This window comes from Peromyscus eremicus, chromosome 5, assembly GCF_949786415.1.
Source record: "Peromyscus eremicus chromosome 5, PerEre_H2_v1, whole genome shotgun sequence".
NCBI classification, from domain to species: Eukaryota; Metazoa; Chordata; class Mammalia; order Rodentia; family Cricetidae; genus Peromyscus; species Peromyscus eremicus.
This window is the reverse complement of record NC_081420.1, coordinates 14,388,331-14,406,340: the sequence shown is the minus strand read 5'-3', so window position 1 is coordinate 14,406,340 and position 18,010 is coordinate 14,388,331. Positions and strand designations below refer to the sequence as shown.

Here is an 18,010-nt window from a genome sequence, read left to right as displayed (position 1 = left end):
TTGGCTATAAAGATTATTAAATCATGAAGAAATAAAAACATCTGGAAAAAATCAATGAATAAGGACATTGAATCAATAATTCCAAAATTCCCAACAAAGGATAAGGGACAGGTGGCTTACTTACTTAGAAATTCTACCAAACTTCCAAGTAATCGATAACTATCTATATAACCCCCCTCTCTCTCTGTCTCTCTGTCTCTCTCTGTCTCTGTCTCTCTCTCTGTCTCTCTCTCTCTCTGTCTCTCTCTCTGTCTCTCTGTCTCTCTCTGTCTCTGTCTCTCTCTCTCTCTCTCTCTGTCACACGCACGCACGCACGCACGCACGCACGCCCCGCGCTCGCGCGCGCGCGCGCACACACACACACACACACCAGTGAGGAAAAAAACCACATTTAAGTGTCATGGATGAGCACACCCAAGGTATCAGGGGCCCCATCTGGCCTTTTCTGGTAGACTCCATCCCAGGCATTACCATTGTGCGGAGTGAGTGTGTGGGTACATTTCCTGAGCACAGGTGTAGGTGTTACACAGTACAGATCTCTAGCGCTGCCCAGACACTCTGTGTTGGGTGTAGAGGAAGGGGGGCTTACCTGAGTCAAGCTGACATTCTCCTCTGGCCCGGAAGGGATGATCTTAGGGTCAGGTTCCTCACCCACGCCACTATCTTCCTCCTCCTGGGGGGTGTCTTGTGGGACCTGGCCGTCCACAGCTGTCTCAGGGTGTAGCCCCAGTATGGCAGGGCCTGGGGAGCCCCCACTGCCCTCTTCACAGGGGAAGTTCTCACTAGCCACACTGGAGGATGGACTGTCAATCCCACTGTCCCTGTTGGGGATCTTCACGGCACCACTTGGCTCCCCCAAAGAGCTGTCCCCTGCTGAAGCTGGGCTGCCGGGAGCCCCTCGGTGGGCACCTGGCCCAATGGGAAGTGCTTGAAGCTTCCCCAGTGGGGAGCTTCCGGGCCCAGCACCAAGAACCCCAGGAGGGGCAATGGCGTCTTGGGGAGTTGAAGAGTTCCTATCCAATTCCATCTTCACGGCCAAACTCACTGGGCTCTGCTAGGAGGCTGCCAGCTTCCTGTTGGGGAGAAAGGAGTCTGTTCAGCATAGTCACTGAAAGCAACCTCCAAAGAGTTAGCCTCCGTCAGACAGGGCAGTCTGGGGCTGTGTGGGAAATATTACTTCACAACGCCCCATTGGCTTCAGTTGGGTCCTATGCAGACAGGCTTTGAGAGAACAGCAAAGGGAGTACGTTTTATCCAAAAAGTAAGGTTTTCACCCACATCAAAAAGTAATCCTTGGCCTGGGGAGTCAGTGGGTAAAGAGCTTGCTGCTGTGCAAGAATGAGGACACACAGAACCAACATTAAAAGTTGGGTGTGGTGGTACCTGACTGTGCCTGTAATCCCTATGCTAGGGGTGGAGGCTGGGGAGACAGTTGAATCCTCAGAACTCAATGGCCAGCCTAAAGAATGAGTTCTAGTGAGAAACCCTGCCTCAAAAAATATGAGGGAGACACTGATGTGACCTCTGGCCTGCACGCACGCACGTGCACACACATACACATGGGCATACCCTACCCCCATCCACACAGAAGTAATCCTATGGAATAGTGCGTGGATGAGAGGCTACTGGTCATTTAATATATTTAAAATTCATGCATGAAACAGTGACACGGGCAGCAGAAGGATGGCGGCTTCCGTTTATAACACACCACTGTGTCTACACAGCTTTTTAAACCCTGACATTCTCAGGAGATGAAGCCAATGACCTGGGTGCTACAGGTAGTTCATGTGACACTTGCACACCAGACAGGAGACAGTCAAGTGTCAACTCTTAGAGCTCAAGGGATTCATCAACAGCTCTGAGGAGGGTCAAAGGTGAGACTAGACTTGAAGGAGACAGACAGTCCCCCAAATCATCTTCTTGATGCTAAAGTGCAGCTTCAGAGGATCAAGGGGGCTGCAGACAACAGTCGCTTACCTGTTAGCCAACACTGTTGCCCAATGAGGCTGTCAGAGACAGATGCCTTCTTCCTCCTGGGACTGCCCAAAAGAGGCTAGAACAGTCTATTGGGAATCTCCTGCCCAGACCACCGGAAGTAGAGCTGTTTAGAAAGTACTGGAAAAACACAAAAGAGAACAGTGTTTGGAAGAGCCAAAGTCCAGTTCTAAAGAAAGATATTTGCCGGGCGGTGGTAGCGCACACCTTTAATCCCAGCACTCAGGAGGCAGAGGCAGGCGGATCTCTGTGAGTTCGAGGCCAGCCTGGGCTACAGAGTGAGTTCCAGGACAGGCTCCAAAGCTACACAGAGAAACCCTGTCTCTGAAAACAAGACAAAACAAAACAACAACAACAAAAAAACCAAGAAAGACATTTGAGGCCCCCACCCAACATAGCAGACCCAGGGCAGAACACAGGCTGCAGGCACAGGAAGGCTCACCGTCAGCTTCTAAGTCCATACACATGACCCAAGAAGATAGGATGGTGCCAGGGTCAGTGCCCATGGGTGAGCAGTTCCCTGAAGCCAGGGATCAGCCGGAATGTGCAGGGAACACCCAGGTTTAGGAGAGTTGGGCACATCACAGTCCTCCCTAGATCACACTGCCACCCAGACACACTCCTAATAACTCCCTGTAGAGTCCCCACACGCACACACAGTAGTTTTCTTAAACGCTCACACACAGTAGCTCTGCTATTCACACAGTAATGCACACATGCTCACACTCTACTAGACACACTCAGTGACACCTTCACACAGTGGCCCCATCAGACACACACACAGTCAACGTACTCACACGGTTCCCACCCTGGGTACTCAGCAGCTCGATGCTCATGTTGGCTCTCACACACTCACTCTCAGATACTGCCTGGCCAGCAGCTTCTTTCCTCACTTCCTTCTTCTCCGGAGAGCAGAGTCAGAACCATGGGTGCAGGAGCCAGCCTCACACACTCTTGCGCACACAGGGAAAAGATGTCTGTCTTTGTCCTGGGGCTACACCTGACTGCCTTGCCTCTAGACAAGCACAGAGTCAGAGGCGTTCCCTGTCTGTGGGAGCCAAAAGGTCACTGGACGGAGCTCCTCCCACCCACATAGGCGCCTGAGCACCTTCCTGTGGCTAAACTACCTTGGGGTAGGCTTTTCTGTCAGTGACTCCAAAGCCACTTCAGGAAGACACTTTTCATTGGCTAGTGTCACATTCTTTTTTTTTTTCTTTAAAGGAAATAGCTTTATTACTCAGGTTACTATATAACAATGCCTCAAGGCCAAGAGTCTTAGGTGTCCAAACGTCTGTAGTGGCTGGACTGTAAGTGAATTTACCTATTAAATTCAACCAGAAAGAAGTTTGTTGAGCATGCTCCAAGATGGTAGCAAGCTAAACAGTAACCAGAATTCACATTACATTCTTAGCAGGCTTGCTGCACAGAAATGTTAGACTTCCAAACAGAAAATACATGTTTTGCTGCATTCTTGTCATAGCACGGGAGATAAACTTTCCAGAAGTCAGACATGACACAGCAGTAAAAAGCTTTGTAAGGAATGTCAGTTGAGTTCAGCCTCGGTGTGGTCAGAGGCTGCGATCTGGCCAAGTAGAGGCCACTGCAGGGGAGTTGTGCTTCTGGTCAAGACATGTGTTGGTGTTTGTGTGCGTGCCAGAGGTCAACAGTGAGTGTCTTGCTTAGTCTCTCTCCATCTTATTTAGATATGGCTCTCACTAAACTTGAAGCTCAGTTTGGTTAGACTGGCTAATCGTTCTTCATCTACCCGGCACTGGGATTACAGGAACTTGCTGCCATGCCCAGCTTTTTATGTGGTACTGTGGACCTGAACTCAGGTTCTCATGTTGTACAGCAAGCACCTTTTAGCTGAACCATCTTCCCATCTCATCTCTGTTTTTGAGACAGGGTCATCCAGGCTGTTGTCAAACTTGCTGAGTAGCCAAGACTGGCATTTAACCCTTGATTGCCCCTGCTTCTACCTCCCAAGTGCTGGGATGCTGAGTGTACACTATCCTGTCCAGCTCAGAAACCAGGTTTATTTTTAGTGGAACCAACACCAAATGGAGAAGAAAACGCCCATTCCAAGTTGTGTGCTCTGTGCCACTATATATACAAAGGAGCATCTACAAGACCCCATCTCAGACTGCAGAGCCTTGAGACATGGGAACCAGTGGGTGAAACCTCTTGTCTCAGACGACTGCCTAAGGACTGTTGTGAGCCAGGGAGCAGGAAGGAGAGCCCAGTGGGCTCTCACAGACGAGATGTCTGGTTGACTACGAAGGCTGACTGGGCTGACAGGACAAAGCCCTACAAAGAAGAGAGCTTCACAGAAAAAGACCCAGAGATCCGCAGAGATGCCTCCCGAAGACTGGTGAGTACCCATGGGTGGAAACTTCAGAAGCCTGGACAAAGAACAGTCCCTTAGAGGACCAGAGGGAGCATTTGCAATACCTCCACAGGGCAAGGTTCCTGTGGCCACTATCCAGCCTGAAAACCGCAGATCTGTAAGGTGTGAGGTTCAATACTCGGGAGGGTCTTGTCTCAGTGGTAGGAGATCACTGACCTTCCAGTGGCCCACCACTTGAATCTTAACAGGAAGGCCAAACTGTTTACAATTTCATTTTATTCTCGAAGAAAACTCTAAAATATCTTAGCACCCAGCAAGGTAAAAACCACAATGCCTGGCATATAATCAAAAATTACCAGCAGGGTTGAGGATGTAGCTCAATTGGTAGAGGGCTTACGAAGTAGGCATGCCCTGGGTTCAGTCCCCAGCACTACTAAACTGTATGTGGTGGTATACCCCTGTAATCACTCAGGTGAGAAGGTAGGAGAGTTAGAAGTTCAAGGTCATCCTTGGCTATCGGGGAGGTTAGAGGCTAGTCTAAACTACATAGACCTTGTGTGGAGAAAAAAAAATCCCTCCTCCCAAATACCAGACACACATATAACCAGTCATGATGGAAAAAAACCAAACCAAAGCCCCAGTCAGCTGAAACTGACTCATAACTGACGTGGATGTTGGAAACGTCAGACAGGAACATTAAACTGTACTAGTCCTAAATCTAAGGATACTGACAGAATAGCTGTGGGCAAGCCACTCTGGGTCCTCGCTTAGCTTCTCCTTGGCTTAACTTAATGGCTTCATATTGAAAACCCACCAAGGCCAGGTGGTGGTGGTGCATGACTTTAGTCCCAGCACTCACTTGGGAGGCAGAGGCAGGTGGATCTCTAAGTTCAAGGCCAGCCTGGTCTACAGAGCCAGTTCCAGGACAGCCAGGGCTACACAGAGAACCATGTCTTGGGGGGTGGGGGTGGAAGGAAAAAAAAAAAAAAAGAAAATCCACCAAGTTCATATCATCAAGGAGAAAGCCCCAGGGTGCCTCTAGCCCACTCAGCCAAGGTGGGATAACCAGCACCCAGCATGATTAATGTCGCCTCGTGGCCCAGAGGAGCCTGGGAGTGATCAGTACTCATCGTGGGCTCTCAGTCTAGGAAGGGCTGTAGCAGCTGCTGCTGTGGCCAAGCATCCCCACCCATCTGCTGAGAACACAAGCTTGGAATTGGGGGTGGGATTAGTGGGACCTCAAGCAGGGCAGGGGTATGAGGGCAAGCTAAGTGGAGAAGAAAGAAGACAACACAGTATCTTCCTCTTTTTTTTTTGAGACAGGGTTTTGCTATTGTCCAGGCTGACTTCAAACTCAACATCCTCCTGCCTCAGTCTCCTCAGGACTGGGATTGTAGGCATAAGCCACCATGCTCAGAGGGAACAATTTCTTTTGAACCAAGAGGGGGCAAAGCTCTGAGAATTCACATCAAGATGCCAAGGTCTCCCAACACCTATTTACTCCTGGTTGGGTGGGGCACCAGGAGGAGTGTGGCCCTCAGAGGTCTGAGCCATGATAGAGCGCCCACCAACCTGTTTTTGAAGCATTAACACACAGCTTTGGTTCCCTGGGCCACTGCCCCTTTTTTCTAGTCCTCCCCACAAGATCAAGGCCCAACTCTACATCCTGTCACCTAGGGTTGAGGCTAGGGACAGTAAGTTGTGGCAGAGCATGGAGGACCGTCCTGGTGGCCCTGGTAGTATTACAGTTTCAGCATATGACTTTAGGAAAATGCAGGGATGGCTTTCTCATGGGGTACAGGTCTAGGCCATAGACATGTCCCTGGATGACAGATCCAGAGACAGGGGAAGGGGAATCAGAAAGCTAGAGTTCCCGGCATATCCAGGAACGTGAAGTTCCCAGAGGCTCCAGCAGCCTGGTCTAATAGGAAGGCCTGTATAGACACCCTCGGCTCTCACCTCAACCTAGAATCCAAGGCCTTGTGTATGCTAGGTTGTCATTTTACTTCTGTGGTATACCTCCAGCCAATACATACATCTTCAAGGCAATGTTGCCCTTGCTAGCCCTAGGGTTTTGCATGTAGCAAGGTCCTGTATATAGGCCTTATTTCCTAGAAAACAGGGCTTACACTTAGCCCTGGGTTCCCCAGAAGGGACACAGTATGGTCCTACACAGATTACTGAAGCCTGGGACAGCATACAACAACCCCACACTCAGATTACCCATTTTGTTCAGTTTTGGAAGCCCTAATAGGCAGTATGGCACATCCACCTGATGGGTTACTATCACCCGACACAACTCTAGGCCTCTGTAATGAGCCTCTAGCCTACTCAGCTGTGGCAGGACACAGGGAGACTGAGTGCCAGGCACAGCGACCATTTGGGCCTGAAACTAGATTGACAGAAAATCACAGGTTGCCAATCCAGGAATGCAGGCGGATTGGCCATCAGGGCTGCAGAACACCAAGGACGGAGCTACCTATTGCACAGGGTGGCTGTGTTTGGGAAGTCAAATCTGGGGACCTGTTCATGCAATTTTTTTTTTTTGAGAGAGTCTTACTATGCAGCCCTGGATTGTCTGGAACTTGCTATAAAGCAAGCTAGCCTTGAGATCGCAGAGATCTGCCTGCCTCTGCTTCTTCAACGCTGGGATTAAAGGCCTGCGCTGCCCACACCTGGCTCATTTCATCTTGAAACAAAGTAAATTCACCATTATATCTACTTACATACTTTTGTATGTATGGAAGGGCCACAGCCACCATGTGGCACCATGTGGCAGTCAGAGGCAACTTTGTGGGGATTCTCTCCTTCCTCTATGTAGGCTCCAGGGCCACAAGACTGACCCAGCTTGTCGGTCTTGGCTGCAGGTGCCTTTACCTGTTCAGCCATCTTCCCACCTCACATTTAATCTTCTTACATCTGTGTTTACTCAATAGTTTTTGTTTGCTGTGTGTACATATGCATGTTTGTGTGTTCATGGGTGTGTGTCGGGGGAAGGGTGAGTGTGCTACAGCGTGAGTGTGGAAATCAGAGGTCAGCTTGTGGTGTGTTCTGTCCTTCTACCACGAGGGTCCTGAGGCTAGAACTCAGCTCTTCAGGCTTGGCAGCAAGTGCCTTCACCTGCTGAGCCGTCTTGCAGGCCACCTGAATTCCATTCTTTCTGTTAGCTCAAGCTGCCTTCAGAACAAGCTCCTCGGCTCATTGTACAATTCTCTCTACTTGGAATTATGTTTGGCGATTTCCAATGTAAAAAGTAATGAAACAAGGTAGATGAGCAAGGTCTTCATGACAGCCTGGAACGGACATTGACTTTGTCCACATCACTGTCCACTCTGACCACTCCCTCTACCCAGACTCCCTTAGCTCTGATATTCTCCCAGGGACCCCCCTCAGGCCTTTTGCACAAACTTTTCCTCATTAGGGAATAGGATTGCTCACCCCCTGCTTTATCTGGCTCTCAAACAGGTTTTTCCCTCAAGAAGACACCCCACGACTCCCATATGCTCCATCCTGCTCTCTTCTCCCATTCGATCCCCCACCTTCACTATCCTCTTCATCTTCTCCTCATTGGCATGTAATTGAAAGAGAAGGAGTCTGATCTCATCATGTGGCCCTCAGCCGGGCACATGAGACTCAATAGATATTTTGGGCAAACAAATGAATGGAGGAATTGGAATCAACATGCCAGGAAATGTTTAGAATCCTTCTAGTATGTCTACATCCACACAGAGAAATATGCTTTAACAACTGGCAAATTTTGAAAACATAAAACTAAAATTGTGATCGTAGAAGGCAGCATTCCATCAGAAAGCAGACTAGGCCCATCACATCACCATGCAGGAGAAAACTGGGACAGAGAAGGGGTTCAGACCATGACTCAACCTTACAAGGCCACAAGCCCAACTGTCAGGAGCTAAAAGCTGAGACCCAAATCTGGGAGGACTTTGAGGACAGTCATGACCTAGAATACGGGCTCTGAGTGTATTCTGTATACAGTGTATACAGGTTGCTCTATCTCTCCCCTGAGTGTCCAAGTCATCCTGCCACACAGGACCTGAGTAACCATGTCATCCACTTTTCAGGACCCAATAAACCAGTATATCTTCTTCACAAGACATGGGATCAGGTCATACCATCTCAGAGGGCCTGAGAGTCCATGCCATTCCACTTTATAGGACTTGATTGCCCAGGTCATCCCACTTCACAAGAGCTGAGTGCCAGTGTGAGGGTAATAATTACAAGGAACTTCAATATTTTCTATCAAAAGAATGATCACGGGAATGTGACCTTTGCAATGCTATTTTGTAATCTCCCTGCCTTTAAAAACATTTGGTTACTTAAAGGCCCTACCCCATTCCCAGAGTTTAATGACCAGGGCAGAGGACCCCTTGTCTCACTTCGTTCATTTTCTTTACACTAAATTTTTCCTTTCTTTTTTTTTTATTAGTTCTTTGAAAATTTCACACAATATGTTTTAATCAGAGTCACCCCTCTCCCCCAGTCCCTCCCACACCCACTCCCTTCTGTACCCACCCAAATTTGTGTCTCCTTTTGATTTTTTTTTTGTTTTTTTTTTTCTTTTTGAGACAGGGTTTCTCTGTGTAGCTTTGGAGCCTTTCCTGGAACTCACTCTGTAGCCCAGGCTGGCCTCGAACTCACAGAGATCCACCTGGCTCTGCCTCCTGAGTGCCAGGATTAAAGGCATGTGCCACCACTGCCTGGCCTCCTTTTGATTTTTAACCCATTAAGCCCTGTTTGTTCTGCTCATATGTTCTTGGATGTGTGGCCTTCTGCTGGAGCATCGTTGGCCTGCCAAGGGCCACAGTCTTAAAGAAACCCTCTCCCAGCAGCTATCGGTTGTCAACAGCTCCTCCACTAGGAGTGAGACTGTGTGTCCACCTCCACTCTCCATCCTGGGAGTTTGTCTGGCTTGAACTTGCACAGATCTTATATATGTGGTGACAACCATTGTGAGTTCATATAGACAGCTGTCCTGCTGTGTCCAGAAGACACTCCTTCCTTGTAGTCATCTACAAGGACACCTTTGGCTCTAACAATCTTTCCACTCCCTGTTCCGCAAAGATCCCAGAGCCTTGGAAGGAGGGGGTGTGATATACATGTCCCATGCAGGGCTGTGCATAATGAAACAGGAAGGTTCAACTGGGATGGGGTTGAGAGGACAAGGTAGAGGAGGGAATACAGGAAGGATAAATAACACTAAAGACCTTTCAAAAAACTCATATGAAAGCCTATTATACAAGCTTCTTTAACACACACACACACACACACACACACACACACACACACACACAGCAAGAGCGAGAACACTACCCTATAATGGGGTGACTAAAGACCACAGGCTAATTAAGTAAAATACCCAGTATCAGGAATGGGTTACCTCTTATGGCATTGTTGGTCAATGAGGCCCCGTAGGCCTCCAAACATTACAGGCTGATGTTATTGGTTACCCTACAGAATCTGATGGTTAAGACCCAGTTGCTGAAGATACCACATACTTGAGACATAAAACATGGAAGAAATAAAACCGACACTGACCTGGAAGTTTCATCCCAACTAGCTAGCTTTCACAGTACTAGAAGTTGCTAAGTGTGCTACCAGAGGAAAAAAGTAATCATCAATCATACCCAGCTGTGCCCTGTGGGCTACCATAATTGACTGGCCTGGAAAGGCATGCTCACTATTGTAGTAGTGGCATGAACATCATGGGAGCAAACAACTACTACCTGATTGAATTTAAGGTCCATTCCATGAGATGAAACCCATACCTGGCACCGTATCAGGCCAAGAGCCTGTGACTAGACACGTCATAGGCCTCAGGGAAGAACTTACTACTGCTATTCTGCCAAATAGCCATTGTATTAAACACACTCTTGATGACGTATTAGACCCATAGATTAATGTGTCTCTCAACCCTCATCAGAGAAGCTTCTATTTGCAGTAGGTAGCAATTAACACAGAGGCTCACAAACTTACACCAAATTTTAAACTAGCCAATAGCAAGAAACATTGTGAGGCTGAACCTCAGCCAGTCGGGAAAAGACATAGTACCCTTGCGTTAGGATAAAAACCTATCAAATAAAAACCTGCTCTATGCGCTTGCCACCCAGCAATGCACCCTTTTGCAAAAGTAAAAGCTGCCTTATCAACTTACTTTCACTTTTTCTGTGTGCTCTTTGTGCAGTATTGGTGGGGTCCTTGGACTCCAGATTTCATTTCCAGCATAGGTCACCCCACCTCATAGGATCTGAGTGTCCAGATCACCCTGCTTTACAGGACCTGAACATCTAACTATCCTTCATCCCAAGGGGTTCAGAGGTGGGCAACAATTTTGTAGTAGTGGGAAAGCAGCAAGTATGTGAGGTCATGTGAGGTATAGTCTCCATGGTAGGGATCACTGGGGTGGGTGTTGGGGGAAGGACTTGAGACCAGTAAATCAAGTTCAATGCCAATGTGAATGGCAGCCAGTGGGCCCAGCCCCATTTGGGGAGTTATTTAAATAGGGTCTCACCAACCAACTTAAAGGAAAGTCAAATGTGAGGCCCAGAAGCCACAGAGACCACCTGTTAATGATCATGGAAGAGGCTGTCCAGAGTGACGGCACCAGAAGGAAGAGTGGGCCAGACCTCAAGATGGTCCAAGTGTCCACTTCACTGTGGGTGCAAGACATGTGGCTGGGCTGTGGGTGGCTGGGCTGTGGGTGGCTGGGCTGTGGGTGGCTGGGCTGTAGGTGGCTGGGCTGTGGGTGGCTGGGCTGTGGGTGGCTGGGCTGTAGGTGGCTGGGCTGTAGGTGGCTGGGCTGTGGGTGGCTCGCCCTCAGCCCATCATGTTGCTGCCTTCATTTCACACAGGATCTGCTCCGTTGCATTCCTCCCCACCAGCACAGACCTGCCATATCTAACCCCTCATCCATCTGGTAGATATCTGGGGCCCAGAGGATCCTGCACACAGAAGGAAGTGGCCACAATGAATGAAGGGCCTTCTTAGCTCTCATTTCCTTCCTGGACTAGCTTGGTCCCTGGCCCCTGTCAGTCACCCTGCCCAGAGGCAGGCAGAGACAGGCCATCACACCATGGCCACCTCTGTGCTTTCTTCTGTCCTTGTTCATTGTTTTAACATACCCATCTCAGAGCCTCCTTGTAGCCATAAGAACAGTCCACAAACCCAGTATCATCTGGGTTTGATATCTGCCCAATGCTGCTTTTAACTCCCTTCCCAGTCACTTTACGAAGGAGCCTCAGTTTTTCCATCTGTACATGGCGGGGGATCACAATCAGCCTACCTAGGGCCCATAAGAAGGTGCGGTGCAGTGGAAACTTCCTGAACATGCATCAAGATACCCGAAGTCCCTGTTGTAGTCCGTAGAGTTGCCTTTCATCACAGGGCAGCAGGGCCACGCTTTCCACTCATCTGTCAGGCCAAGGAAGACAAGCTCATTTCAATGCTAATCTCATAATGAGCTCTTGACCTCTGTATGCGGAGTCCAGTGTGGCTCTGGGGCCCCTGCACACTGGGAGGTACCGATCCCTCTAGAAACAGAAGTCAGCCTCCACTTCTCCCCCAGGAGCAGAAGCAGGCTTCATGGGGCCTGCAGCAGCCCAGTTGAGACTAACCACTTCCGCCTGTCCTTGCTGGGTCTGGCCCCACCCGTCCCGCAAGCACTTTGTAAATTATCAGTTCAGAGAGTTTATGTGGGACCAACCAGTCCATTCACAGGCTTGGGGGCCCAGGATGAGCTGACAGAGTGCTCTGTGCCTGTTTCATCTCTCACAAAAGTGGGGGCCGGGGAGATAGCTCGGACAGTAAACCACTTGCTTTGCAAGCATAAGGACTTTAGTTTGATCCTGAGCACTCAGGTTAAGAACAAAAAACAGCTGAGTACAATGGCATGCTCTGGTAATCCCAGTGCTGAGGGTATAGGGACAGATCTGGGGCTCACTAGCCAGCCAGCCTACCAGGCCAATGAGAAGCCCTGTCTCGAAAACAGCAAGGTAGACAGGTCCTGGGAATAACACCTGAGATTGTCTTCTGGCTTACACACACACACACACACACACACACAGAGCTAGCAACAACCACCCTGGGTGTTAAGAAGGACCAATCTAAAATGAGGCAGAGCTGCATAAGCTCTAAACCCAGCGAGCTTAACATCATTCAGAGTCCACTTTAAAGACAAGGAAATGGAGGCAGAATCTGAGAAGCTGCCCAAAGTCACAGTTCTGGGGCTCTACAACTGCCCGTTACCCTGTTCCTGGCTTTCTTTGTCCATCAGGGTCCTTCTCCTGTCCCTCCACAGTTGCTCATCATCTACCGCACTCACTGGTCCCCAGATAACGGAAACAGGCTGGTCATCCACAATGACAGTGACCCCTGCTCTATACTCTCCACAGGTCCCAGAGCCCAGCCTTTCAAATACGCCCTGCCTCTCCGGCCTCTGTGCCCTCTGCCACTGTGTGTGGCATCATAGTGTTAACATAACCGTATTGTTCCATCTCTGCTGCTATGATCTTGCCTCCTCTCGGGCTACCAGCCTCCTAAGGTACCACTGCTCACAGCTGCCCAGGCATAGCTTGGGGGTCCCAAGGAGTCCTTGATGGGCTCAGCTTTCTTTCCTAGCAGTGTCCTGCTAGACAGATACATCTGTCCATATCTAAACTGTAGATTCTAGAAGATTCCAGAGCCACCTGGAGTGAGAAAGGCCTATCCCCTACTAAGGACTCACCTGGGACGACCTCCTCAGCTTAGACAGAGAAAGGCCTACTTTCTTTCCCTCAAGCCTGGAAGACAGGAGAGAGGCTGGAGGCACCGGTGAATGGGGTCATCACTGCATGGGGTCAGTCTTGGATCTGTGCCCCTCTTGAGCTTCACTGACAGACTGTCCGTCTCCTAAGCTTGAGCTGTGCCCTGTCTGCCAAAGGCATGCCCAGTCCTCTGTAGTTACAGAAGCGTCTCTTGCTTACCATCCAATGCCTACGGCAGCTCTGTCTTTCCACCAGTGTGAGCACTCAAAGACAACAGCATGAGATGAGAGGCCGCTAGCACTCCAGGGCAACTTCCTGCCTTGAAAACATCTGCTTTCCTTGAATGGTTCCTGTTTGGCTTCTAGTGCTCCCCCACTGCCCTCCCCACGGACCCTCCCCTCCCGACACCACACAATGTTTTAGGGCTTAACAAAGATCCCAGGAGTCAGTCTCCACTCACCGTTCTTCCAAGACCAGTCAGTCTGTGTCTCTCCTCCAGGGCTGAACTCACTCAAGGACAAAACCCAACTTCCTCTTTCTAATTTTTGCAATACTGGTCACAAAACAGTGGCGTATTTGCATTTCCGTAGCAATGACGCAACGTGAGAGGAGGTTGGTTTGCTGTTTCTAAAGGGCCTGATCAGCTTGTGGTGGGATGACTTCGAAAGCGTAACCCTTAGTCACAACCATACCAGGCTCTTGGCTCCGCAGCAGCAGCCAGGGCTGAGTTCAAGTTTAACAAGTCGCTGGGTGAGGACCACTGCAGCCCCGCCTCCTGCATCTGGCTTGGTGTGCTCCTCTGAGCAGACCTGAGGTCGTGCCAAAAGAGGATGCACCAGGAGACAGGTGACCCAGGCCAGACAGACTCAGAAGCCACACTTGGTCGTCTTCAAACCTTGGTGGGTGGAACAGCGAAATGGCTACAGAAGGTTGGAAGGGGCAGACCCCACCACTGAAAGACTGTTTCAAGGTGACTCCAAGACACCTGGAGAACCTCTGGTGACCTGACTGATGAGGTCTGCCCCAGCAGGGTTGAGTACTGCCTCTTCCAGTCAGCCTTAAGGGGAAGGCCCCCTCATTATCTCAGGAAGTCAATAAATAATGGGGACCTTTGCCTCCATTTTAGTTTTTTTGTTTGTTTGTTTGTTTTTTGTTTTTTGTTTTTGTTTTTCAAGACAGAGTTTCTCTGTGTAGCTCTGGCTGGCCTTGAGCTCAGAGATCTGTCTTCCTCTGCCTCCTAAATGCTGGGATTAAAGGCGTGCAACACCATGCCTGGTTAGTAATGCCTTTTTAATCTATCCTAAACTTTTTGTTTGTTTTGGGTTTTGTTAAGACAGTCTTACCAAGTAGTCCAGGATGGCCTTGAATTCACCAGGTGGTCCAAACTGCTTTGAATTTACAGTTTCAGTTTTTCAAATGCTGGGATTGCTACTGTGCACCACTGCATCAGCTCATCTTAAATTCTGTGTATGTGTACAGGTACACGTGTGTGTGTGTGTGTGTGTGTGTGTGTGCACGTGCGCGTGCGTGTGCGTGTGCGTGTGTGTGTGTGTGTGTGTGTGTGTGTGTGTGTGTGTATGCGCACGCACGTGAACGCCCATGAGTGGAGTCCAAATGTCAAAGCTAAGTGTCTTCCTCAGTTTCTCTCCACCTTATTTTTTTGGCACTTATTCTCTAACTCAACCTGGGATCAATCAACATGGCGAGGCTGGCAGGCCAGCAACCCCCCAGGTGCCTTCTGTCTCTGCCTCCCTAGTGTTGGGATTACAGGTGTGTGCTACTGCTACACCCCGTGGGTGCTGGGGATTGAACTCAGGTCCTCATGCTTGTACTGAGCCGTCTCCTCAATTCTCTAAACCCCTATTTTATTCAGCTAATTTGTTGTGTGTATATGAATGTGCACATGCAAGCATGGATGTAATGCGCCTGTACGCACTTGCACCCGGAAGCCAGGGGACAAGCCTGGGCATCGTTCTTCAGGATGCTGTCCATCCATTTTTTAAAAGCAGGGTTTCTCACTGGACTGTGAAAGCTAGGGCTGGCTGGCCAGCAAGCCCCAGGGATCTGCCCGTCTGCCTCTCCAGTGCTGAGATTACAAGTGCGTGCACCACACCCAGATTTTTAATGTGGGCTCTGGGGGTCAAACCCAGGTCCTCATGTCTGCAAGGCCAGCTCTGTACCCTTCAGAAGCTGAAGAGTGGGGTGATGCAGAGCTTTTACAGGTTCCTTCTGACTCTATTGGCCACTGTGGTGGGTCAGGGGCATGACACAAAGCTGCTGTATGCAGAAGTGATATGCTACCGTGGTCAAGATCTCCAGGAGCTCAAACCTTAGCATGCCTTTGGTAGGATGGAACTTCTCAGAGCCTCAATTCTTTCATAAAATGGAGAGGTGTGCGTGTTAGAGGTGTTGTGAGGAAAGAGGTCTAGCCCAGGCGAGTAACCTGAAAAGTCTTAGTCCTGTCTGCATCCCCATTGCTGTGCTGTCAGTGTCTGGCCCAGGGCCTTTGCTTCACTCCCTGAAGGGCCGTGTCCCCTGAGAAGGCAGCCTTGGGACAGCCAGGTGCTTCCAACTCAGGCCAGGAAGCACAGCACCTGTCCTCCAACACAGTATAATTGTCCCTCTGCTGCCACACCCTGAGCCTGGAGGCCAGCAGTGGAATCCCACCAGGACTGGGAACCATTCCATCGGGGACACACAATCAGCTGGAGGAAGTCAAGATGAGCAGCAGCACATCAGGCCAGATGTGAAGACTGGAGAAAAGAGCTTCAGAGCAAGTGAGAGAAGAAAGTGAGGGAGAACCCCGTGGCTTAAAAGCAAAGCACAGGCCAGATGTGGTGGTGCTCACCCTTAAATCCAGCACTCAGGAGGCAGAGGCAGCCAGCCTTGTCTACATATACATTTCCAAGCCAGCTGGGGACACATAATGAAACTCTGCCTCAAAAAAAAAAAAAAAAAACAAGCCAGAACCAAGGCCCTAATGTCCTCTTGTTCCCAAGTGGGAGGAAACAGTGCCTCTACTTGGGGTAACACCTCTAAAAAGGACCCCATGATGGTCTATATCCTGACAAACTCTTACATAGCCCCTCCCACTATGAACCACACATAAATGCTAGTGTCCAATAAAGCCTGCACAGGTGGCCAGGTGACTTCTTGACGAGGTCATACACAGTAGTGCAGTTTTTGTTGGGGCAGGGTAGACTTGGTCTCCATGTTGGAAGGGTATTCAAGCAGCCCTGAGGAGATATGTGTGTGGAAGAAACTGAGACCCCAGCCAAAAGCCAGCTCCAACTTGCCATGAATGAATGAATGAATGAATGAATGACCTATCTTGGAAGATGCTCATCCCAGCCACCATCTGACTGTATCCAGAACCAAGGTCCAGAGCCAAGTCATACCCAAATTTCTGGTCAGTCAAACTAAGCAGAGGTAATAGATTCACTACTGTGTGTGTGTGTGTGTGTGTGTGTGTGTGTGTGTGTGTGTGTAGAAGATGCTTAAGCCACTAAATTCTGGGTGATTTGTTAGGCAGCAGTAGATACATGGTACAATGTTTTCATCAGGAAAAGACCAAGGAGGTAATCTGAGGTCGGAAGGAGGGAAGCTCCTCCCAAGGTAGAAGAGTGTTCACTGGGAAGTAAAGGCACATATTCCAATTTTTCTAATCATTTCTGCCCGGAGTACATGAGACTAATGGCCCAACAGATCCACAGCCCTGCAGTGCTCCTGATGTGTTAATTGCGTATCACTGAGACACTGTACCCGGCAGAAGCAATTTAAGGGAGGAGGGACCTATCTGGGCCAAAGGCTTCAAGGTTCACAGTCCATGAGTCCATCATGGCAGTGGGAATGTATCAGAATGCTTCACACAGTGCTGAGCAGGAGGCAGAGGGTGTGACTGGAAGGGGCTAAGGATAATACACATCCGAGGGACGCCCCCGTGACTGACACTTCCTCCACCTAGGTCCCACCTGCTAAAGTTTACAGTCTCCACCGGCTATGAACTAGGAATCTAACACCAACCGGCCAGGCATAGTGACACAAACTTGTCATCCCATCACTGTAGGGGTGGAGAAAGGAAGATCAGTTCAAGGTTGTCCTTGGCTACATACTGAGTTTGAGGCCAGCCTAGACGACATGGGACCCTGTCTCAAAAACTGAAACGAACACATGAATTTGTGAGAGACATTTCAAATTCACACCATAACACCGTGGACAAGAAGGCCTGTGAATGCTATTTAGTCTCAAGGACCCCGAAGAACTTCACAGAGTCAGTGGCTCCTCGGAGGAAGGCCACATGGGCTCCAGGCTCCCCCTCAGATGTCCATCGGAGGTGTTTCCCTCTTCTGCCAAGCAGCTCACTGCACAGGAGGCAGGTCCCAGGAGGAAGGACTCCTGTTCCTGGGCCCCTAGACTGCCTATGGGATCCCTAAGCCTTACTTACTAGAAAGCTAGCAATGACTTAGGGGAGGCCAGGCCTCTAGCTCAGGCTCCTCTGCAAAGATCAAAAGCCAAGGAGCTGTGAACTTGGGGACTCAAAGAGGCCTTGATGAGACAGCCGTGGAGCAGAGACCTGCCAACAGGGGAATGTACGTGGGAAAGTGCCACTTTCTGGGAATCCCCACAGGGGAGGTCCAGTTGCCAGGACAGACCCCACAACTGAAGCTGAGAGCCAAATGCCATTACCTGATTGGTCAATAACCCTTTAAAAATCAGCTGCTAGACACAGAACATACAACAGGCCCCAAAGGTAGTTCCTGGAGAAGGAAAGACACTGAGACCTTTCTCAGCAAGGAAACCCCCATATGGGCCCTTCTGTTCATTTCTTGGGGTCACAGCCTGTCACTCTAGCACACAAGGGAATGGCATTCTCAATTATCCATCTGTTTTTGGGAACTGAGAGTCACAA

At 49.6% G+C, this 18,010-nt stretch overlaps 1 protein-coding gene across 1 annotated transcript in view; it reads right to left on the bottom strand.

The window, feature by feature from the left end:
* Fgd3 (FYVE, RhoGEF and PH domain containing 3) overlaps positions 1-18,010 on the bottom strand; it is a 69,536-nt gene that overhangs the window by 36,361 nt on the left and 15,165 nt on the right. The window contains exons 2-3 of the mRNA XM_059262977.1: positions 1,978-2,115; positions 590-1,073 (exon numbers count right to left, since the gene is read on the bottom strand). Of these exons, the coding sequence (XP_059118960.1) occupies positions 590-1,027 (438 nt within the window). The 5' untranslated portion in view covers positions 1,028-1,073; positions 1,978-2,115. The remainder of the gene's footprint in view (positions 1-589; positions 1,074-1,977; positions 2,116-18,010) is intronic.